At 41.3% G+C, this 17,710-nt stretch overlaps 1 protein-coding gene across 10 annotated transcripts in view; it reads right to left on the minus strand.

The window, feature by feature from the left end:
• The window catches only part of TENM2 (teneurin transmembrane protein 2), a 644,816-nt gene that overhangs the window by 61,809 nt on the left and 565,297 nt on the right, over positions 1-17,710 (minus strand). For all 10 annotated transcript variants that reach the window (XM_038534811.1, XM_038534806.1, XM_038534815.1 and 7 more), the window contains 6 exons: positions 17,494-17,704; positions 13,193-13,312; positions 9,627-9,888; positions 8,596-8,863; positions 2,973-3,116; positions 1,903-2,152 (listed from right to left, as the gene is read on the minus strand). In XM_038534811.1, coding sequence (XP_038390739.1) covers positions 1,903-2,152; positions 2,973-3,116; positions 8,596-8,863; positions 9,627-9,888; positions 13,193-13,312; positions 17,494-17,704 — 1,255 coding nt within the window. The remainder of the gene's footprint in view (positions 1-1,902; positions 2,153-2,972; positions 3,117-8,595; positions 8,864-9,626; positions 9,889-13,192; positions 13,313-17,493; positions 17,705-17,710) is intronic.

Raw genomic sequence — 17,710 nt, forward strand, 5'->3', positions numbered from 1 at the left:
CAAATGCAACCTGTGGCTTCCTCTAAGTCCTTTGTGTGGTAGCTGAGGCTACTTCAAAAGGTACTCAGGTCAAAAATCCTAGTCATCACCCTTCTTTTTTTTTCTTTCTTTTCTCCATTTCTTACACCTGATCCATCAATAATTCCCATAACATTTACTTTGAAAATATCTCCCAGTTGGAATACTACCTTATCTTTCTTCCTCCCCACCTTAGTCTACACCCAAATCCTGGCCAACTGTTACAGCTTCCCTATGGGTTTCTCTGCCTCCACTTTTGTTCCCCTACAGTCCATTCATTAACACAATGGCTAAAATAATCTTTTAAAAAAAAGATTTTATTTATTCATGAGAGACACAGAGAGAGGCAGAGACACAGGCAGAGGGAGAAGCAGGCTCCCTACAGGAAGTGTAATGTGCGACTTGATCCCAGGATCCTGGGATCATGACCTGAGCCAAAGGCAGACACTCAACCACTGAACCACCCAGGTGTCCCCAAAATAATCTTTTAAAAAGGCAAATTAGATCATGTCAACTGCATTCCATTTCCTACTTCAACCTCTAGTAGCTGTCCATTGTAGCAAGAATATAATTTACACTTTGTAACAAGGTCAGTAAAACAGTGAAGTTTTGTGACTTTCCTGGCCTCCTATGAGACACTTTATCCTGAGCTCACTACCCTCCTCCAGCCTTATTGGGCTTCTACCCTTTAAATAAACCAGATTATCTGGTGATATAAAGGCTTTTGCACAACCTCTTTGCCTCAAATACTTTTCCTCAGATCTTCACATGGCTGACCTCATCATTCAAGTGGCATCTCAAATGTCATAGTATGAAATGTTTCTCTGACTACTTTATCTTATGTAGCTTCCTTATCCCTCCCAATATCTACCACAGTCCCTAATTTTTACCCCATTATGTTTTCCTTAAAGCTATTATTACTACTATTTTAATTTGTCCACATGATTTGAAGTTCCCTGTCAGACCACAAAAACACCTAGGGCTTTGCCTGTTCCCTCTCATCCTCTCCTCCCTTAGCAGATAGTCCCTGGCACACAGTATACATTCACCAAGTATTTTATCCCTTATGTATAGGGGATAGACTTCATTTCTCCCTTCACTTACAGATCTAGGTTTAAGGGCTTGGAGATCAGCTTTCCTGGGAAGAGGGTTTACAAGAACTTTTGTCCAAACAGGGGAATCTGAACTTCAGATTCAGTAGCAAGCAATGACCAGGAGGCATCTACCAGCCGTGGCCAGAAGTTACCTGGCAAGGCCTATGCAACACTTCTAAGTCATATCCTAGTGAATGGGCAAAGATCCAGAGAATTTATAGAAAAGTAGTGCATAGAGGCACTCAATAGAATCACTTGAATTAGTAAATGAACATTAGTGGTTCTCAAACTCTGACATATATCACCATCTTCTACAGAGCTCGTCAAAGAGAAAAGATGCCTTGGCTCTTCTCTAGACTTACTGAATCAGTGCCTCTAAGGTGGGCTCTAGGTATCTGTATTTTTAGGAAGAGTCACTTTTGAAACCACTGAAACAGAAGAACAGCTTGAAGTTGTGGTTCTTTGCTTCTTTGGTATGTATCAAATTCTTGTGTGGAGGTTCTACGAAACACAGCTGCTCGGGTCCCACCCCAAGCACTAGGACTTAAAACTTTCACCCTTGTTTTTGTCAGGTGTTAACAATTTTATCAAATATGTGTGTGGTGTTTTTATAGATTCAAAAAGCATTTCCCAATCTTTATTTGATTCTGGGCCTAGGTTTTGAAGCTTAGCCCATTATATGGAATATGTGTTCTCTTGAGAACTCCCAATGCATCCATAATTTACCCAGCGAAGCTTGGTAGCAATGGGAGCAACAGAGCAAAGGAAGGTTTGCTGTGTGGCCACTTACCTTAACTCCAAAATGCTGGTCACATTTCGCGAGGGAAAGATACGCCGGATGTAATTGAAGTCTCCAACGAAGAGGCTCCCATCAATTCCAACAGCCAGAGCTACTGGGGCCAGCAGCTTGTTGCCTTCTGCAAGGCCATTGCAACTGGGACAGGAAATGCTTCGGCGGCGGCCATTGCCCATGATGCTGGTGATGATGGCAGGCTGCTGGGTCAGGAACTGGTTCTCCCCAGTGCCCTTGTGTAGGATTCCTGGGAGGAAGGAAATGAGGGTAGTCACTGCAACCCTCTGGGGAGGATACTTCTATGGGCTTATGGAGGGTGAGGGGCAGTGGTAGAGAGAAGAGAAACAGTAGGAAACTTTGACCTTTTGGGAATTCCCCTATTATCTCAGGAGGCTGAGAGAGTTGTAATGGGGCACTGACCCCAAAGGCTAAGATATCATTTATAGGGATAGCTGAAGAAGAATTGTGAGGTACACTAAGGTAGACAGTCTGGGAAAAACAGCTCAACATTCTTTGACATTTGAAAGGAGAAGGTGGAGGGGCACTGGGTGTCTCAGTCAGTTATGTGTCCAACTCTTCATTTAGGCTCAGGTCATGATCTCAGCTCGAGCCCCATGTTGGGCTCCCCACTCAGCTTGGAGGCTGCTTAAGATTCTTTCCCTCTCCCCATGCTTGAGCATGCTTGCTCTCAAATAAATAAATACATCTTTTAAAAAAAAAATGAATGAGGTGCCTCAGTGGCTCAGTCAGTTAAGTATCTGCCTTTGGCTCAGACCATGATCCCAGGATCCTGGGATTGAGCCTCACATTGGGCTTCCTGCTCAGTGGGGAGCCTGCTTCTTTCCCTGCCCCTCTCCCTGCTCATGCTCACTCTTGCTCACTCTCTAATAAATAAATAAAACCTTTTAAAAAAATAAAAGAAGGTGAAAAAAACCTATGAGTATTTTGGACATTTGATGAAAAATGCTGAGGGAAGAAGAGAGGCTACCACTTAAATGTCAAGACTGCAGAGAAGGTTCTAGAGGAGAGACCAGGCTGTATTTGGGAAAGGAAATGTGCCTACATACCACTTTTAACATTGAGGATGTGATGTTTGTCCAGAGACCAGCCACCGAGGTTGGAAGGGTCCAGCTCGAATCCTTGAAGGAGGGCTGTCCTTTTTTCCCATAGGATTAGACTGGGGCAGGTCTCATATTCAAACCCAACAGAAACTGAAAGATAAAAGTGGGTGGGGCAGAGTGAAGAAGAGAGTTTCCTTGATTACTCCTGAGCTTTCCAGCTGGAATGAGAAACACATGTTCATGGTAATACAGATTCCTTTCCAGAAACTCACTCAAGGAGGCGGGTTGATTGCTTTTCTCCTTGTGATTCCACACAATATTAAATTCAGATTTCAAGCTGAACTCAGCCTTGAAACTTTACACAGTAGTACTCTGTGGGGATAGAAAGACTTTTCCAATGAACAGCTGGCTTTCAAAAATGACCCTAGTGATGTGGAAGGAGGAAAAGAATCATTTAAAAATGAAATACAACTCTCCTTTAGAGATGGACAGGAGACTGTTTCTCTCAGCCTGCTGTTCATGGCATGCATTTATTATACTCTGTGTTATTTATTTTCACTCACTAGGAGGAAGGCCCATGGAAGCATGGTGGCTCATTTATAAGGAGATTGTGGAGGCAACAGCTTGTGTAAGTTAAGGCTCTTTGTATGATCACTCAGGATTCCAGAGAGTGCCAGGAGAGGCAGGCATGGGGACAAAGCCTGCCAATTATGTGACAATTCAGTGGGGGAACAGAATCCAAAGACTGTAAAAATCCTGCATTTGCCACATGGACAAATGGGAGAGGGAGGTGGGAGAAGAGGGACTTCAGTTCTAACTCTGCTCCAGCTCGCATTTCCTCATGGCTCTGTTTTCCCCATGTGTAACACAGAGCAAGTGAAACCTCCATTTCTCAGAGAGATGTGGTAAGGATAAATGAGATAAAATGCCAAGATGCCATACATTTTTAATTGCAGCATTGCTTTAGAAATATGAGGCCCTGTTATTATTTGTATTCGTACTACATTAAATTCTTAACTACATGTGTCACCTTTGGGGATTCTCCACAGCTTCTTTTAAATCCTGAGATATAGGAGCGTCGATATGAATGGAAGATACATTTTTTTATTAAAAAAAAAACCCCACATATAATTCCTAACTTGTCCTCTGAAAATTCCAAGAAACAATAGCCGACCTAGTAGCAGAGAGAATTGTTAGTGCCTGGCTTGTGGCCTTGACATATTATTTCTCATTAAAAGGAAATCAGGCAGGGCTCCTTGAAGAAATGGCTGGAGCAAGAAATGCATAAGATGAGACTAGGCCATTTTATCATATGAGATAGCAAGGAAGAAATCAAAATCTACTAGGGTTATGTCAAAAGAATATGGGAGTCAGCTTGATGAGTGTTCCACTGACCACAGATGGGACAATTTGACCATTAGTAGAGATAATAACTTCAATGGATTGAAACATACTAGGTACATTTTATTCTATGAGTTCATAATGGTATTAGAAAATTAATTTTCCACCATTAGAGGATGTTAGAGGACCAATTTATTATACTGAAAATAGTAAATAAAGGGAAATAATTGAGCATTTGTCCCTTTTTTCTTATTTGAACTATACCTCAAATAACTAAGTAGTTAATGAGAAAATATATAAAAGTATTCTAGCTAATAAATGGAGAAGCAATGACAAAATTAAAATGTGACTTTGCAATCCCTAATGACCTAATGGATCTAGGCAATGAGCACCAATGGCTACCAAAATTACAAAAGGATAAACAAGATGACATTAGGTGCCTCTGATGGCAGATGAAAGTACCAACTAACCAGTTGTCCTGATTAAAAAGAAAAATTGGAAAACAAGGTATCTAAGAATAAATTTAACTAAGGAGGTGAAAGACCTATATGCTGAAAACTGTAAGAGACATTGATGGAAGAAACAGAAGACATGAATAAATGGAAAGATATTCTGTGTTCATGGATTAGAGTTATTATCATCATTAAAATGTCCACACTATCCAAAGTAATCTATGGGCTCAATGCAATTCCTAACAAAATTCCAAGGGCACAGAATAGAAACACAAAAATAGAACAATTTAAAAATGTTATGAAACTGCAAAAGACTCCAAGTAGCCAAAGCTATTTTGAGAAAAACAAAGCTAGAGGCATCACACTCCCTAATTTCAAACTATATTACAAAACTATAGTAGTCAAAACAGTATGGGGTGGGCATAAAAACAGACACATAGATCAGTAGAACAAAATAACCCAGAAATAAATCCACATATATATGGTCAATTAATTCATAACAAAGGAACCAAGAATATACGACGGGGAAAAGACAGTCCCCTCAATAAATGGTGTCAGGGAAACTGGATGGCTGCATGAAAAAGAATGAAACTGGACCACTATATTACAGCATACACAAAAATTAACACAAAATGGATTAAAGACTTGAATGTAAGACCTGAAAGCATAAAACTCCTAGAAGAAAACATAGTTGGTAACCCCTTGACATCAGTCTTTTTTTATGGTGAAAAAATTTATATTTAGATTTATAGCCAGCTGGACTCAGTTTAGATGATCCCAATTTTGTTGGCAACATCCAAAGCATCATAGTCAGGAGCCAGTCGAACATACGCTTTCTTCTCTCCATCAGGCCTGATCAAGGTGTTAACCTTGGCCACATCAACCTTGACATCAGTCTTACCAATGACTTTTTGATCTGACACCAAAAAGCACAGGCAACAAAAGCAAACATAAACAAGTGGGACTGTATCAAACTAAAAATCTTCTGTGCAACAAAGGAAGCCATCCACAAAATGAAAAAGCAACCTACTGAATGGGAAAAGTAGTTGCAAATCACATATTTGATAAGGGGTAAATATTTAAAACATATAAAGAACTTGTACAACTCAGTAGTGAAAAGGCAAACAGCCCAATTAAAAAACGGGCAGAGGATCTGAATAGACAGTTTTTCAACGAAGACATATAGAAGGCCAACAGGTTCGTGAAAAGATTAGTTCAACATTACTAATCGTCAGGAACATGCAAATCAAAATCACAGTGAGATATCACCTCACACCTGCTAGAATGGCTACTATCAAAACACAAGAAATTACAAGTACTGAAAGAGATGTAAAGGGAACCCTCATGCATTGTTGGTGAGAATGTAAATCGATGTAGCCACTGTGGAACACAGTACGGAGGTTCCTCAAAAATATTACAAATGGAACTATACCATATGACCCAGCAATTTCACTTCTGTTCATTGAAGTGCAATTTCGCCATGTTCATTGCAGCATTATTTACAATAGCCAAGATACGGAAACAACCTAAGCATCTATTAACGGCTGAATGGATGAGAAAGGTTGTGTGTGTGTGTGATATTATTCAGCCATAAAGATATGAAATTTTGCCATTTGCGATAACATGGATTAACCTTGAAGGCATTATTATGTTAAGTAGATAAGTTAGAGAAAGACAAATACACTATGATTTCACTCCTATGTAGAATCTTTAAAAAATAAAATAAAACAAAATTCATGGATACAGACACAGATTGGTTTGTTGCCAGAGGCAGGGGGTGGGAGATGAAAGAAATGGGTGAGGGAAGTAAAGGTACAAACTTCCAGTTATAAAATAAACAAGTATTGGGGATATAATGTATGGCATAGCAACTATGGTTAATGATACTGTATTGCATTTTGTAAATTGTTAAGAGTAGATCTTAAGGGTTCTCATCATAAGAAAAAAATTTTGAAACTATGTATGTGATGGATCTCAACTAGACTTGTTGTGATCCTTGGATAATATATACAAATATAGAATCATTATGTTGTATATCGGAATCTAATATAATGTATATCAATTACACCTTAATAAAAAATAGTTGATATAGATTTTTAAAAAATCAAACTTGAATGTTAGAAAGACTCAAGATTCCACTCTGAGTTTACAAGAGATCTAGAACAACGCAATATGTTAAAGAGCCTATCAGACTATTGGAAATTCTGTAACAATGCAGCAAACAATGCAATTGGTGCAAAATAAAATACAGAATTAAAAAAAAGGCTAGAGATGGAAGGGAAAACAATAGATTACAGAACTATGAGAAGTCAAAATTGCAAAAGGTGGATCTTATTTGGATTCTGATTCAAACAAAGCACTAATATTTTATGATATTCATAACAATTGAAATGTTGAATGGGCTATTTGAAGATATATTAATAATGAATCATTTAAAAATTATAATGGTTGGCATGTTTTTGAAGTATTTTTTAGAGATACATTGTGAAATATTATGGATAAATAATATGGATAAAATGATGTAATATCTGAGACTTGCTTCAGAAAAACATCAAGAGTAAGGAGGTGGATGAAAGAATGGAAAAACCAGTAATCATCATGACTTGCCAGAAGCTAGATGCATGGGAAAGCATTATAATCTTCTAACTACTTTTTGATATTGGATATTGTTTTGATATTGGTAAGTCTAGTATAATATTTGATTAGCTACTTTATATTAATGCACTAGTTACTTCAATAACTTATTACTATCTTTATTAAGTTAATAACTCCACTTGCCAATGAAGCAGACTACTAGGGCCATATCCTGAGCATGTGTAACCTCCTAGGTAATTTAGATACTTATTTACCGTTTCCCTCCTGTCCCATCTACACAATGGGGATTATGAGAGTGTCTCCTTGATAAGGTTATTGAGAGGCTACCCATGACAAAGGAGTTAGCATAGTGCCCTGCACAAAGGGAAAGTCTGATAAACATTGGCTACCAATTACAATGAAAATTTCTAAGTTTGTTGGTTTCTTATTTTGGTAACTTATTATATATAGTTCTTGGAAATCACAAACCTAGTGGTGAAGAAAATACAAGATTCTAGATTTTAATTAATCCCACACAGCTCTCTATGAGTAGGAAAAGATACTAGGTAGGTTGATACTAATCCACAGCTCACAATTCTTCAGAGACTGATAACCAACAGACCCTTCTCTAATGGTAGTGTTTCATCAGTGGGCAAGCCTCTGATTCCCTCAAAGGCACAGCCTGAAGCACAGCATGTGGCTTTCACATCCCCTCCAGCTCTATTTTCTGATTCTCACAGTGCATCCTGTGCCATTTGCAAGTGCTCTCTGGGAACATGAACTAGCCTCTGTCCACCTTTTTCCTCTATCTCAAATGTTCTCCTTGTCCATACATTCCATCACACTTGGCCTTTTCTTTGTCCTTCAGACGCACCTGATTTTTCTTGCTTTTTATGCCAGTGTGATTCTCACATGGCTCCTTCTTGTCACTCAAGCCCCAGCTGAAGTGTCCCCTGCCAAGAAGCCTTCCCTGAATGCCCACCCACAGTTGCTTTTCCTTCACAGTAAATATCACTTATTTTTACTTTCACATTAGCACTTATCACTGCTTGATATTTTCTTGTCCAGTCTGTGTTTATTATGTGGACCCCCCCCACCCCACTAGTATAGAAGGTCCATGAAACAGGACTCTTGGCTACCTTACTGACCACTGCATTTCTCTCTACAAGGATAGTGCTTGGCACATAGTAGGAACTCAATAATGATCGAATTAATGCATGACTAAATTCTAGAGTCAATAAGGAGTTGAAACCGAAACATACCAACAGCGTCAGAGAGTCCATATACCCTCTGGCCATATGCATCTGTCTTATCCCAGATGAAGGTATAGGCCAGGTTGGGAGAGGCCTGGAATGACTTCTGGAAGAGGTGTCCCTCTACAGCTACCATCAGGTGAACCTTGATAAGGTTCAGGGGCACTGTGGACTGGGTCATGGTGATCTTCAACAGAGACTTATAGCCTGCGGTTCTGGAGCTCAGATAGCGAAGCTTCACGTTGGAACCAGGGAGCTCAATTTCTTCATGAAGAACCTGGAGAGTAAACACATGGTAGACATGCTGCATCCAATGAACTCTGGGCAAGTGGGCTGCTTGCAAATCTGAGGTTGCCTGTCTGCTGCCACTCTCACCAAAGCATCATGCCTTATGTGGGGCGCAAGAACCACTTCCTATGACTGAGAGAGAGAAAAAAAACGCACAACCAAACTTTATCCTTCACCATGGAGTGAAGGGGCTGAGGTTATGATTTTTGGATTAATAATTATTCCTGGACACTGTTGTGTTTCTTTTTAAAAACCACACTGTTGGCAAAAGATGTAAATAAGAACAGCAGGCTTTATTGCTAGCTGCATGTAAGGAGGCCACAAGAGGCTGTAATTATATGAACCTGCAACTTCCAGTGACAATTGGTATAAAGCAACAGGGAGGCAATAATGTAATATGCCCTCTGTCCTAACACTGATGTAGATCATTAAAGTGCCTCTTATCATGTATCTCTGTGACTAACAGGAATAAAAAGCAATTTGCAGGTGGGTTGCACATATGTATATTGTTTTTATTTTATTAAAAGCTCTGATGACTGCCAAAGTCTTGAATGAGTATCTGAAAACATCTGGAATGTCAAGGAGAGATTCAGTTTTTTCTCCAGTGACACTGTGTTTCTACTTCTGGTCCCTCCCCCTTAATATTAGTTTCTGGCCCACCCAGGGAGTGAGATGCGGTAAGAAGAAGTTGGCCAGGCAGTTTGGGTTAAGGCAATATTGAAGAGTCCTACCCTGGAACCTGCCATTCCTACCTGGGTCTCAGGCACGATGGGATTGTGCCCTGGGGCAGCACTGAAGAAGGTGGACAGGGGGGAGGAGATGATGATAGGATCTGGTCGGACAAAGCCACTGAGGTCACAGCTGGGGATGGAGTTCTCCTCGGTCTTCATCACCAGGGTGTCCATGGCGTAAAAGCTATTCCATGGCAGCCACACGGTGCGCTCCTGGCTCATGAATGGGGCTCGCTCGAAGTGCAGGGTCAAGGAGGCACCCCCATTGGCGATCAGGTCAAACCTAGAGAGGGGGTAAGTGGGCTCACTAAGAGGGATGAACTTACCTTTAGACAGGCAGGGGCTCTGAACTCTGCACCTGACGGCAGAGGGAGGGGCAGAGCGCGCAAGAGAAGGTGGGCTTTGGAGGCAGATGGGCTGAGTTAGAACCCAATCTCTACCACTTACTAGTTGTGTGGCTGTGGGCAAGTTACTAACCCCTCTCTGAGCCCGTATCTTCATCTGTGAATTGAGAAGAATTATACCAACTTCACAGTACAGCTGAGAGAATGAAATGTAATGAGAGCAGAGCAGGGGTCAGCAAACTAGGCCCATGAGCTAAATCCAACCCACCACCTGTTTTGGCAAACAAAAGTTTTATTGGAGTAAATCGAAGCCATGCGGTTTGTTTACTTATCCTCTCCAGCTGATTCTGTGCTACAAAGGCAGAGCTGAGTAGTTGTAACAGAAACCATATAGCATGCAAAGCCTAAAATATTTACTATCTGGCCCTTTGCAGAAAATGTTCCCCTGCCCCTGCTGTAAAGTACTTAGCGTTGTGCTAGGTTAACAGAAGTGTTCAATAAATAGTAGAGTTATAATGATCAATGCTAAGTCATGGGCGGGCCTCATTAAAGCTTTCTTCTCATCTACTTGGACTGTTATATATATTTGTATATATATTTGGCTTCACAGAGCCATAACTTTTGAGATACAACTGACATATAGCATTACTTTTAGGTGTAGTACAACATAATGATGTGATTCTTGTGTATGTTACAAAATCATGGCTACAAAAAAAAGTCTAGTTAACACGTCACTACACAGTTACACTTTTTTTTGTGATGAAAACTTTTAAGATTTATTCTCTTACCAACTTTCAATACGCAATACGTTTTTTTTTTTTTTAATTATTTGTGAGAGAGAGAGAAAAAAAGAGCATATGCATGGGGAGCAGCAGGCAGAGGAAGAAGCAGGCTCCTTGCCGAGCAGGGAGCCCAATGTGGGACTCGATCCCAGGACTCTGGGATCATGATCTGAGCTGAAGGCCCTCACTTAACTAGCTGACCCACCCAGGTGCCCTGCAATGCAGTATTATTTACTCTAGTTCCCATGCTGTATATTACATCTCCAGGATTTATTTATTTTATAACTGGGAGCTTACACCTTTTGACCTCTTCACCCATGTTGCCCTGTTTCTGATATTGTTGATAATTGCTTTTAAATCTTATTCCTGTTTGTGCCTCAAGAGCTGGACAAAGGTCTATTACTAGTAAACTAAAACAAAGGTAGTTCTTTCCCAATTAACAGAAAAGAAGGAAGTTAACGGAGAGAAGTCTCCCAATTTTAAGTTTTATTCCACCAGGATCTCTACCAAGATTTCAATTCTTCATGCTTTCTTGCTCATTTCAGAATTTCCAGCAATTAACAGAGTTCCTGGATCAGAGTAACAACTCAGTGAAAATATACAGACCCACTGGTTTCACCCAATTTGGGTAAATACTTTTGGTGGTTTTTGTCTGTTTGTTTACTTTTGGTATTTTTTGCTTACTTTTGTTTACTTTTGGTGTTTTTTTTAACAGACAAAATGCAAGAGAGAGAAGCCTGTGAATACTAAGGCAAATAGCAGAGCATGCATAGTGCAGCAGTTTATTACATTAACTTGTTTGTATATTTATTTTTGGGCATGCATACTGCTGGGAATGGTTTTGTATAGGACACAGAAGAGAGTCAAATGTCTTGAAATGAAATTGGTATGATAGAACCAAATCATCAATGTCTGTGGCACACACTACTATACAACAGATTGTGTGATTCCTCAGAGCATTCACAAATACATCCTGTTACTTCCAGGGCTTTGCAACCTGAACAGGCTGAAGAATCATCAATCCTGGAGGTTGGATAGATGATATGGGAAGTGGGTTTGGGTGGTAATTAGTCAGGAAGCAGCTGAGAGGGATGGGGCAGCATAAGGTAGGGACAGGCAACAGGCCAAGGACTGAGAAATGTCCTCTGTGTTGTCATAGGACTTTGCAGGGCAAGAATACTGGCTTCTAGGAATGAACAAGTTCTGGATACTACACATTCATAGTCCTAGTGCTTTAAAAGAATTAGATTTGGCTGCAGAAATGTATGAGTGAGGGGGTCGGTTAAGCATCCGACTCTTGGTTTCCGCTCAGGTCATGATCTATCTCAGGGTCGGGGCTCCACCCTCAGTGGGGAGTCTGCTTGGGATTCTTTCTCCCCTCTTCCTTTGCCCCTCCCCCCACCTGACTCTCTCTCTCTCTCCCTCTAAAATAATTAAATAAATATTTTTAAAAAAGAAATGTACGAGTGAGATATCAGAAACTTTGTGAATATTGAGATTTTGGTGGAAATTGTCAGATGACTTCTTGGGTTTCAGAGGTGGGAATATGAGAATAGGGTTATTGTGGGCTGGTAAATTTTGAAACTACCTGCAAGGTTACCTTAGGATGTAAGAAAGTAAGGCCAATATCTTCACCAGAGAAAAGCAAGACTCATAGCTCTTAGCCACATGCTATATTCACGATTTTTTATAGAAAAAGTGTTGCATCAGATTTACAGCCACTGTCTTCATTTTCATTTGGAATAGAAGGTAATAGTTCGTGGGCTTTTTGTAGCCTAGGGTGGGTGAGTGATTTCACCGTCCCATAGATTTCTTCTTCTTCTTTAAATTTCAACTCCATGCCCAGTGGATTAAGGAAATAACATAGCTTTCATCTTGGTGGGGGCTGCACGGGTGCATGTTTCCAATCAGAAGATAATAGGAAAAGGTTTCCTCCTTCACACAGCAGGGTGACAGCTAAATGTATTTAATTAGACTTCTCTGATTACATCCCACCCCCTCAAAACAGGCACGAAAACAACACAGCTCCTAAAGCCACAGATGAAAGCAGAAGGGGTTCACCACAGGACACTATGTCATGTGGATCCTTGTCACCCTGCACTGCCTTTGATTTAAAATAGGAGTGAGTTTCCAAGAGCCACTTTGCCTTTTTCTTTCTAGAATCTGCCCTCCCCCAGCTCCAACCCCAACACATGCACACCCACAGAAAAGCATTTACCTGACTTGGAAAGAAGGAAAATGATGGTTGTCAGCAGCCCTAGGTAGTCTGGCCCTTCTATTTGTTTTTCATTTTGGATACCATGCCATAAAGCAAAAAATATATTTGGGGGATCCTTACTAGGGCTCTGGCCTGGTGGGTACTGCAGTCCACAAGCGGAAGCCACATGGTTCCAGGCCAATAGCCCCATCTGTCTCTCTGCACCCTCGGTCCTGTGTAGGTAGAGCTCACCACGGTACTTACGTGCCATCTTGGCGGGTAATGGTGTAGCCGTATTTTGGGTACTTGACAAAAGACACGTTCACTCCAACCAGAGGAGTCCCATCTGTAGTTACTACTTGGCCTCGAATGAGAGAAACCAAGCTAAGAGAAAAAGAAACACAAGTCTTGAGACAAAGACAGGAAGACAAGGAGACCAGGGGGTGTGTCAAGTTCTCCTCCCATATTGCCACTGTCCCCACCCATCCTCTTCTGGTCACTAAGGTAAGAAGATTTTCGACATTTATTTCTGGCTTTGCATGATCACACCCCATGGGGAGGTCTTAATGCTTGCTTTCCTTGAGGAGCAGAACTGGTGACATGTTGGAGTGAAATCCATGGGCAGCATCTCCAGTCACTTGGCTGGGCAATGGGGTCTCCTGTGCACATTCCCTCTACCCTTGGCCTTGCTCCATTTCTTGACATCATTTGGCTTTTGTTTGGCCTGAGCTCCAGGCTGCCCCTCATCACTCATACTTGTGCCTTAGTCTGGCATAGAGAGTATTATACTCGGGTGAGAGCTTCCCCATCTGGCTACTCATTTCCTTTTTTGGCTTTGGAGAAAGGCAATGTTACTCTTCTCCTCCAGGCTGGGATGTCAGAGGGAATGGAGGGAAGCACGTAGAAGTATTTTTGTTTTTGTTTTTGTTTGTTTGTTTGCTTTTGTTTTGTTTCTATGAGGTTGGGACATATACATACATTGTTTTTTGCTGCCCTCTAAGAGCAAAATTTCTCACAATCTGTGACAACATGAGGAAAAGAGAATATTGGAGATATTTTTTTCTGGTAGAACTATCTTAGATTCTGGATTCCACGTAACTGTATTTCTCTTATATCAAATTCCTGCCATCTTGATGGAGCAAGGATGGGGGTGGTTGAAATCCCACTCCACTTATTTCCACTGTCAACCTGAGCTCTCCTCTCTCCAGATCACAATAACTAGAAGTTTCTTGAGAATGCCAGTGTCTGACGAGCAACTTCTGCAAACTCTCACAAAGTAAGAGAGAAGCCGCAACAGTCCTCTCAAAAACCACAGAGGGAGCAGGCATATGCTTCTTCTTCCCTAAATTTTCTGATTTCACAGAGAAATGGGTTAATGAGAACTTCCATTTGTGCACTTAGCCCCCAGCCTACCAGGCAGGTCAGCAGCTGTATTGTTAGCCTTCAAGCCACTGGGTATTTGGCAAAGCCAGAGAGGTTCTCAGGTTTCCAGCTTCCTGGACATATTCCCAATTTCTGGACTAGGTAATCAAGCTACCTGTTCTTTGCCAGAATCTTGTCCAAGTCTGCTCGATCTCTGGAATGCACATACTTCTGCCGTCTCAGGTGACCTACAAACTGGAGAGATGTTTTCTCCGGGCACCTCTCTTTTTATTAGCAATACCCCCAACTGTTCAACTTCAACCCTTTGATGATCTTGGGAGAGTTTAGACTGTTCCGCTGACAGCTCTAATTGTCTGCTACTGGCTGCCTAACAAATGCATTCCATTTTTAGGTGGTTCCAACTATAATCCTAGAGTCTCTTGAAAGTGGAAAACTAAATTATGAAAATAATTCTTTTGTTCAATTCCATTTCCTTATCTTAGCGCAGACTAAGATTTCTTTCATGCCTTCTGAGACACTATTTTAAAATCGATGTGTGTTGATGACCACAAGGTACAAAGCATTTGTGATGAGAAAACAAAATTGGGAGCATGTCCCACACTGGGTTTTTTTTCCCCTCCTTTTTTATGTAATTGTTATTTCTTTTAAATAATTCCTATAGCATAAGACTTTGCAAAGCATCACAGGAATAAAAGGGGCCTGGTTGCCTAGGCTTCCTACCGTCTATTTTCCTAATTCTTCATTGTTGCTGGCTTCATATCGTTTCTAGGCAGACAATTCACAGAAAAGACTCAGCTAAGACATGCTATCAGTTCATTTCTATTTATGATTATTGATGTGTAACAATTATCACATTATCTAGATAGTGAGATCTGCTCTATAAATTATAGTGGTGGAGTCAAGGCATTTTAGTGATTTTTGTATGCCATTATCTCGGGGAAATGCCTTCTTAGAAGTCTTGAATTAACTTCTTTTTTACTCCTAGATTTCCCCTTCATTTTTCTGTCAGAGGATAATGCACTAAAATTCACATGCTTGGTGAACTTCAACCTATGTCTTGGAGTAACATTTTTTATTTCTGAATTATGTATCTATGCCAACACACTGGAGCTGGGCTCACTTAGGTGGTGCTATCTATTGCAACTTTCAAAGCTCCAGAGAAGCTTTCTCTAAAGCTTTTTTTTTTTGTCCAGATCTCTGGGGTTGGTATAGTCCACCCAATATTCTGGAGTCCCTGCCTCCTCTTCTGCATCTTGGCTGTAGCTCGTGGTTCCTTCTGGAAGTGGTAACTTTGATGAAGAGGATAAGATTGAATTTAAAGGGACCAAAAGGAGAATATCAGGAAATTACTAGATTTGGGGTAGAAAAAGTGAAATGTTAATAGGAAGCTGAACAGAGCACAGGCCTTTGAAAGATGCATTTATAGTATGAGGAAATTGCATGCAAGCTATACTGAAATGCTTCCAGCCTGGTGCAAGGGCCATTCACGACTCTCTGGCAACAGGAATAATGTTCATAATTAAAGGGAAACATACCTATAGTATCTCTGTTGCAGAACTAGGATTTGACAAGCAAATACTTTTGTGATCAAAGATTTTTATATTAAAGTAATAATATAGCTGTGTGAGTATACTCTATAACATTATTCTAATTTTATCAATCAAGAAAATGAAGTTTCTGAGGTTGAATTACTTGCCTAATGTGACACAGGCTAGGGGGGTGTCAGGGCTGAAATAGAAGAGGGCCGAGATTATTTTTTTTTCTGTTTTATTTTTAGTAAAACGAGAATAGGAGAGAGGCTAAAGCTGGTGGCCCGAAGTGACCATGTTAAAAGCCTTCATATTCAAAGAGCTGCCAGGAATTGGAGCTGCACAACTTTCCAGAGAATACCTAGGGGCTGTGGAATTAATCAGCTATACCATTACCTCCCACATCCCATCCCACCTTCACCAGACTTTCCCAAGGAAGAAGAGCAGTGTCTGAGTCATGGCCTGATGATGTTTCCTCCTCAGAGTCTAATGTAGGGGGGCATCAAGAGAATCATTTATAAAGCTAGGGTCTCCCTAAGAAGTGAAGTCTTATATTTCCTTTGCTGGCTGGAAGCCTGCATGAGCAGCAAGCTTCCTGACTTGCTTCTGGCCTCCCCCCCCTCACCCCAGAACTAAGTGAGGACAAAGAGAAGTAAGAGAAGGATGGCATGAGGAGGGTGGTTAGAGGGACCAGGAGGCCAGGGACACCCCACTCAAGGTCAAGTCTCCTGGAGGTTTTATGAAAGAGGACCCAACCAGCAGCTCTTATTTCCTCACAAGAAGGAGCACAGAGATGAGGCACATCCCCAGGAAGACCACATCTGCCACCCTCACATCTGCGACACTCTCAACATCTGAACCCAGACCCACCGAGAGAGGTCTGTGATATGCAGGCAGACATAAGAAGACTCCCACCCCTCTATCCTTCCTTTCACCCCAGAATCAGAAACAGTGCCTAGAAGGGAGAAGGGGATGGGATGCCTCAAAGCCAACTCCTCCTGCCCTTCTCTCCACGGGTACAGTTCTAATTTATTCTGGGAGGAAGGGAAGGGCCAAGCTGAGTATAAAATAAACCCAGAATTTGCCCCAGAATTGCTTCAAATTAGCAACAGAGAGCAAATCTAAACTCAAGAGAAACGCCTGTCATTTTGGTAAAATGCCTCAGCCTGACATATTGGCCAAAGTAGGCCCACAGCAGGTCCAATTAATGGCGTTGCTGTAAGGGCTAGAGATGGTCTACATAAAGTTTCTGGCTCATCGTAGGTGCTCAATAAATTCTAATTAATGTTATTAAGTTAATAGCAGTTTTCAAAAATACTCTATTGAATGAAATATTTCAGTGATGATCAGACAAAAGGCACTATCGGTGGTATTTTATAAAGAGATATAAAATAATAACAATACCAAATAATAGATTATAAAAGTGATCTAAGAATCAGACAATCAAAAGATGTCTCCAGCAGATTCTGGGTTGAAGGTGGCCAAATCCCACAGAGAGGAAAGGGGCCCTCTGTGAACCAGAGAGAGGAGCTGCCCTCATGGCGTAGTTTCGAGGCCAATTGGGCCCACAGAAAAACCAGGAGCACTCCCTCCTGCTCTGCCAGGAAGGAAACCGGCCACGCTGGCAGCCTGTATGGACAGAAGGGTGCCCACCTGCTATTGAAGGGGTTGTCTCCAGGGATGATGTGGGTGCTGTCTTTGCCTGCCAGGAGCTTGATGCGGTCGTAGAAGGACTTCACTGCAGGCGAGTCTGTCTGGCCCTGCTGAATGATGTCCAGGGGGTCCCGGGACCCTCGGCAGAGCAGGCTGTTCTGACAGGCCGACTGCAGGCAGCAGTCAGGGTCCAGACAATCCACCAGGCCATCTGGAA

This window comes from Canis lupus, chromosome 4 (genome assembly GCF_011100685.1).
Source record: "Canis lupus familiaris isolate Mischka breed German Shepherd chromosome 4, alternate assembly UU_Cfam_GSD_1.0, whole genome shotgun sequence".
Lineage (NCBI taxonomy): Eukaryota > Metazoa > Chordata > Mammalia > Carnivora > Canidae > Canis > Canis lupus.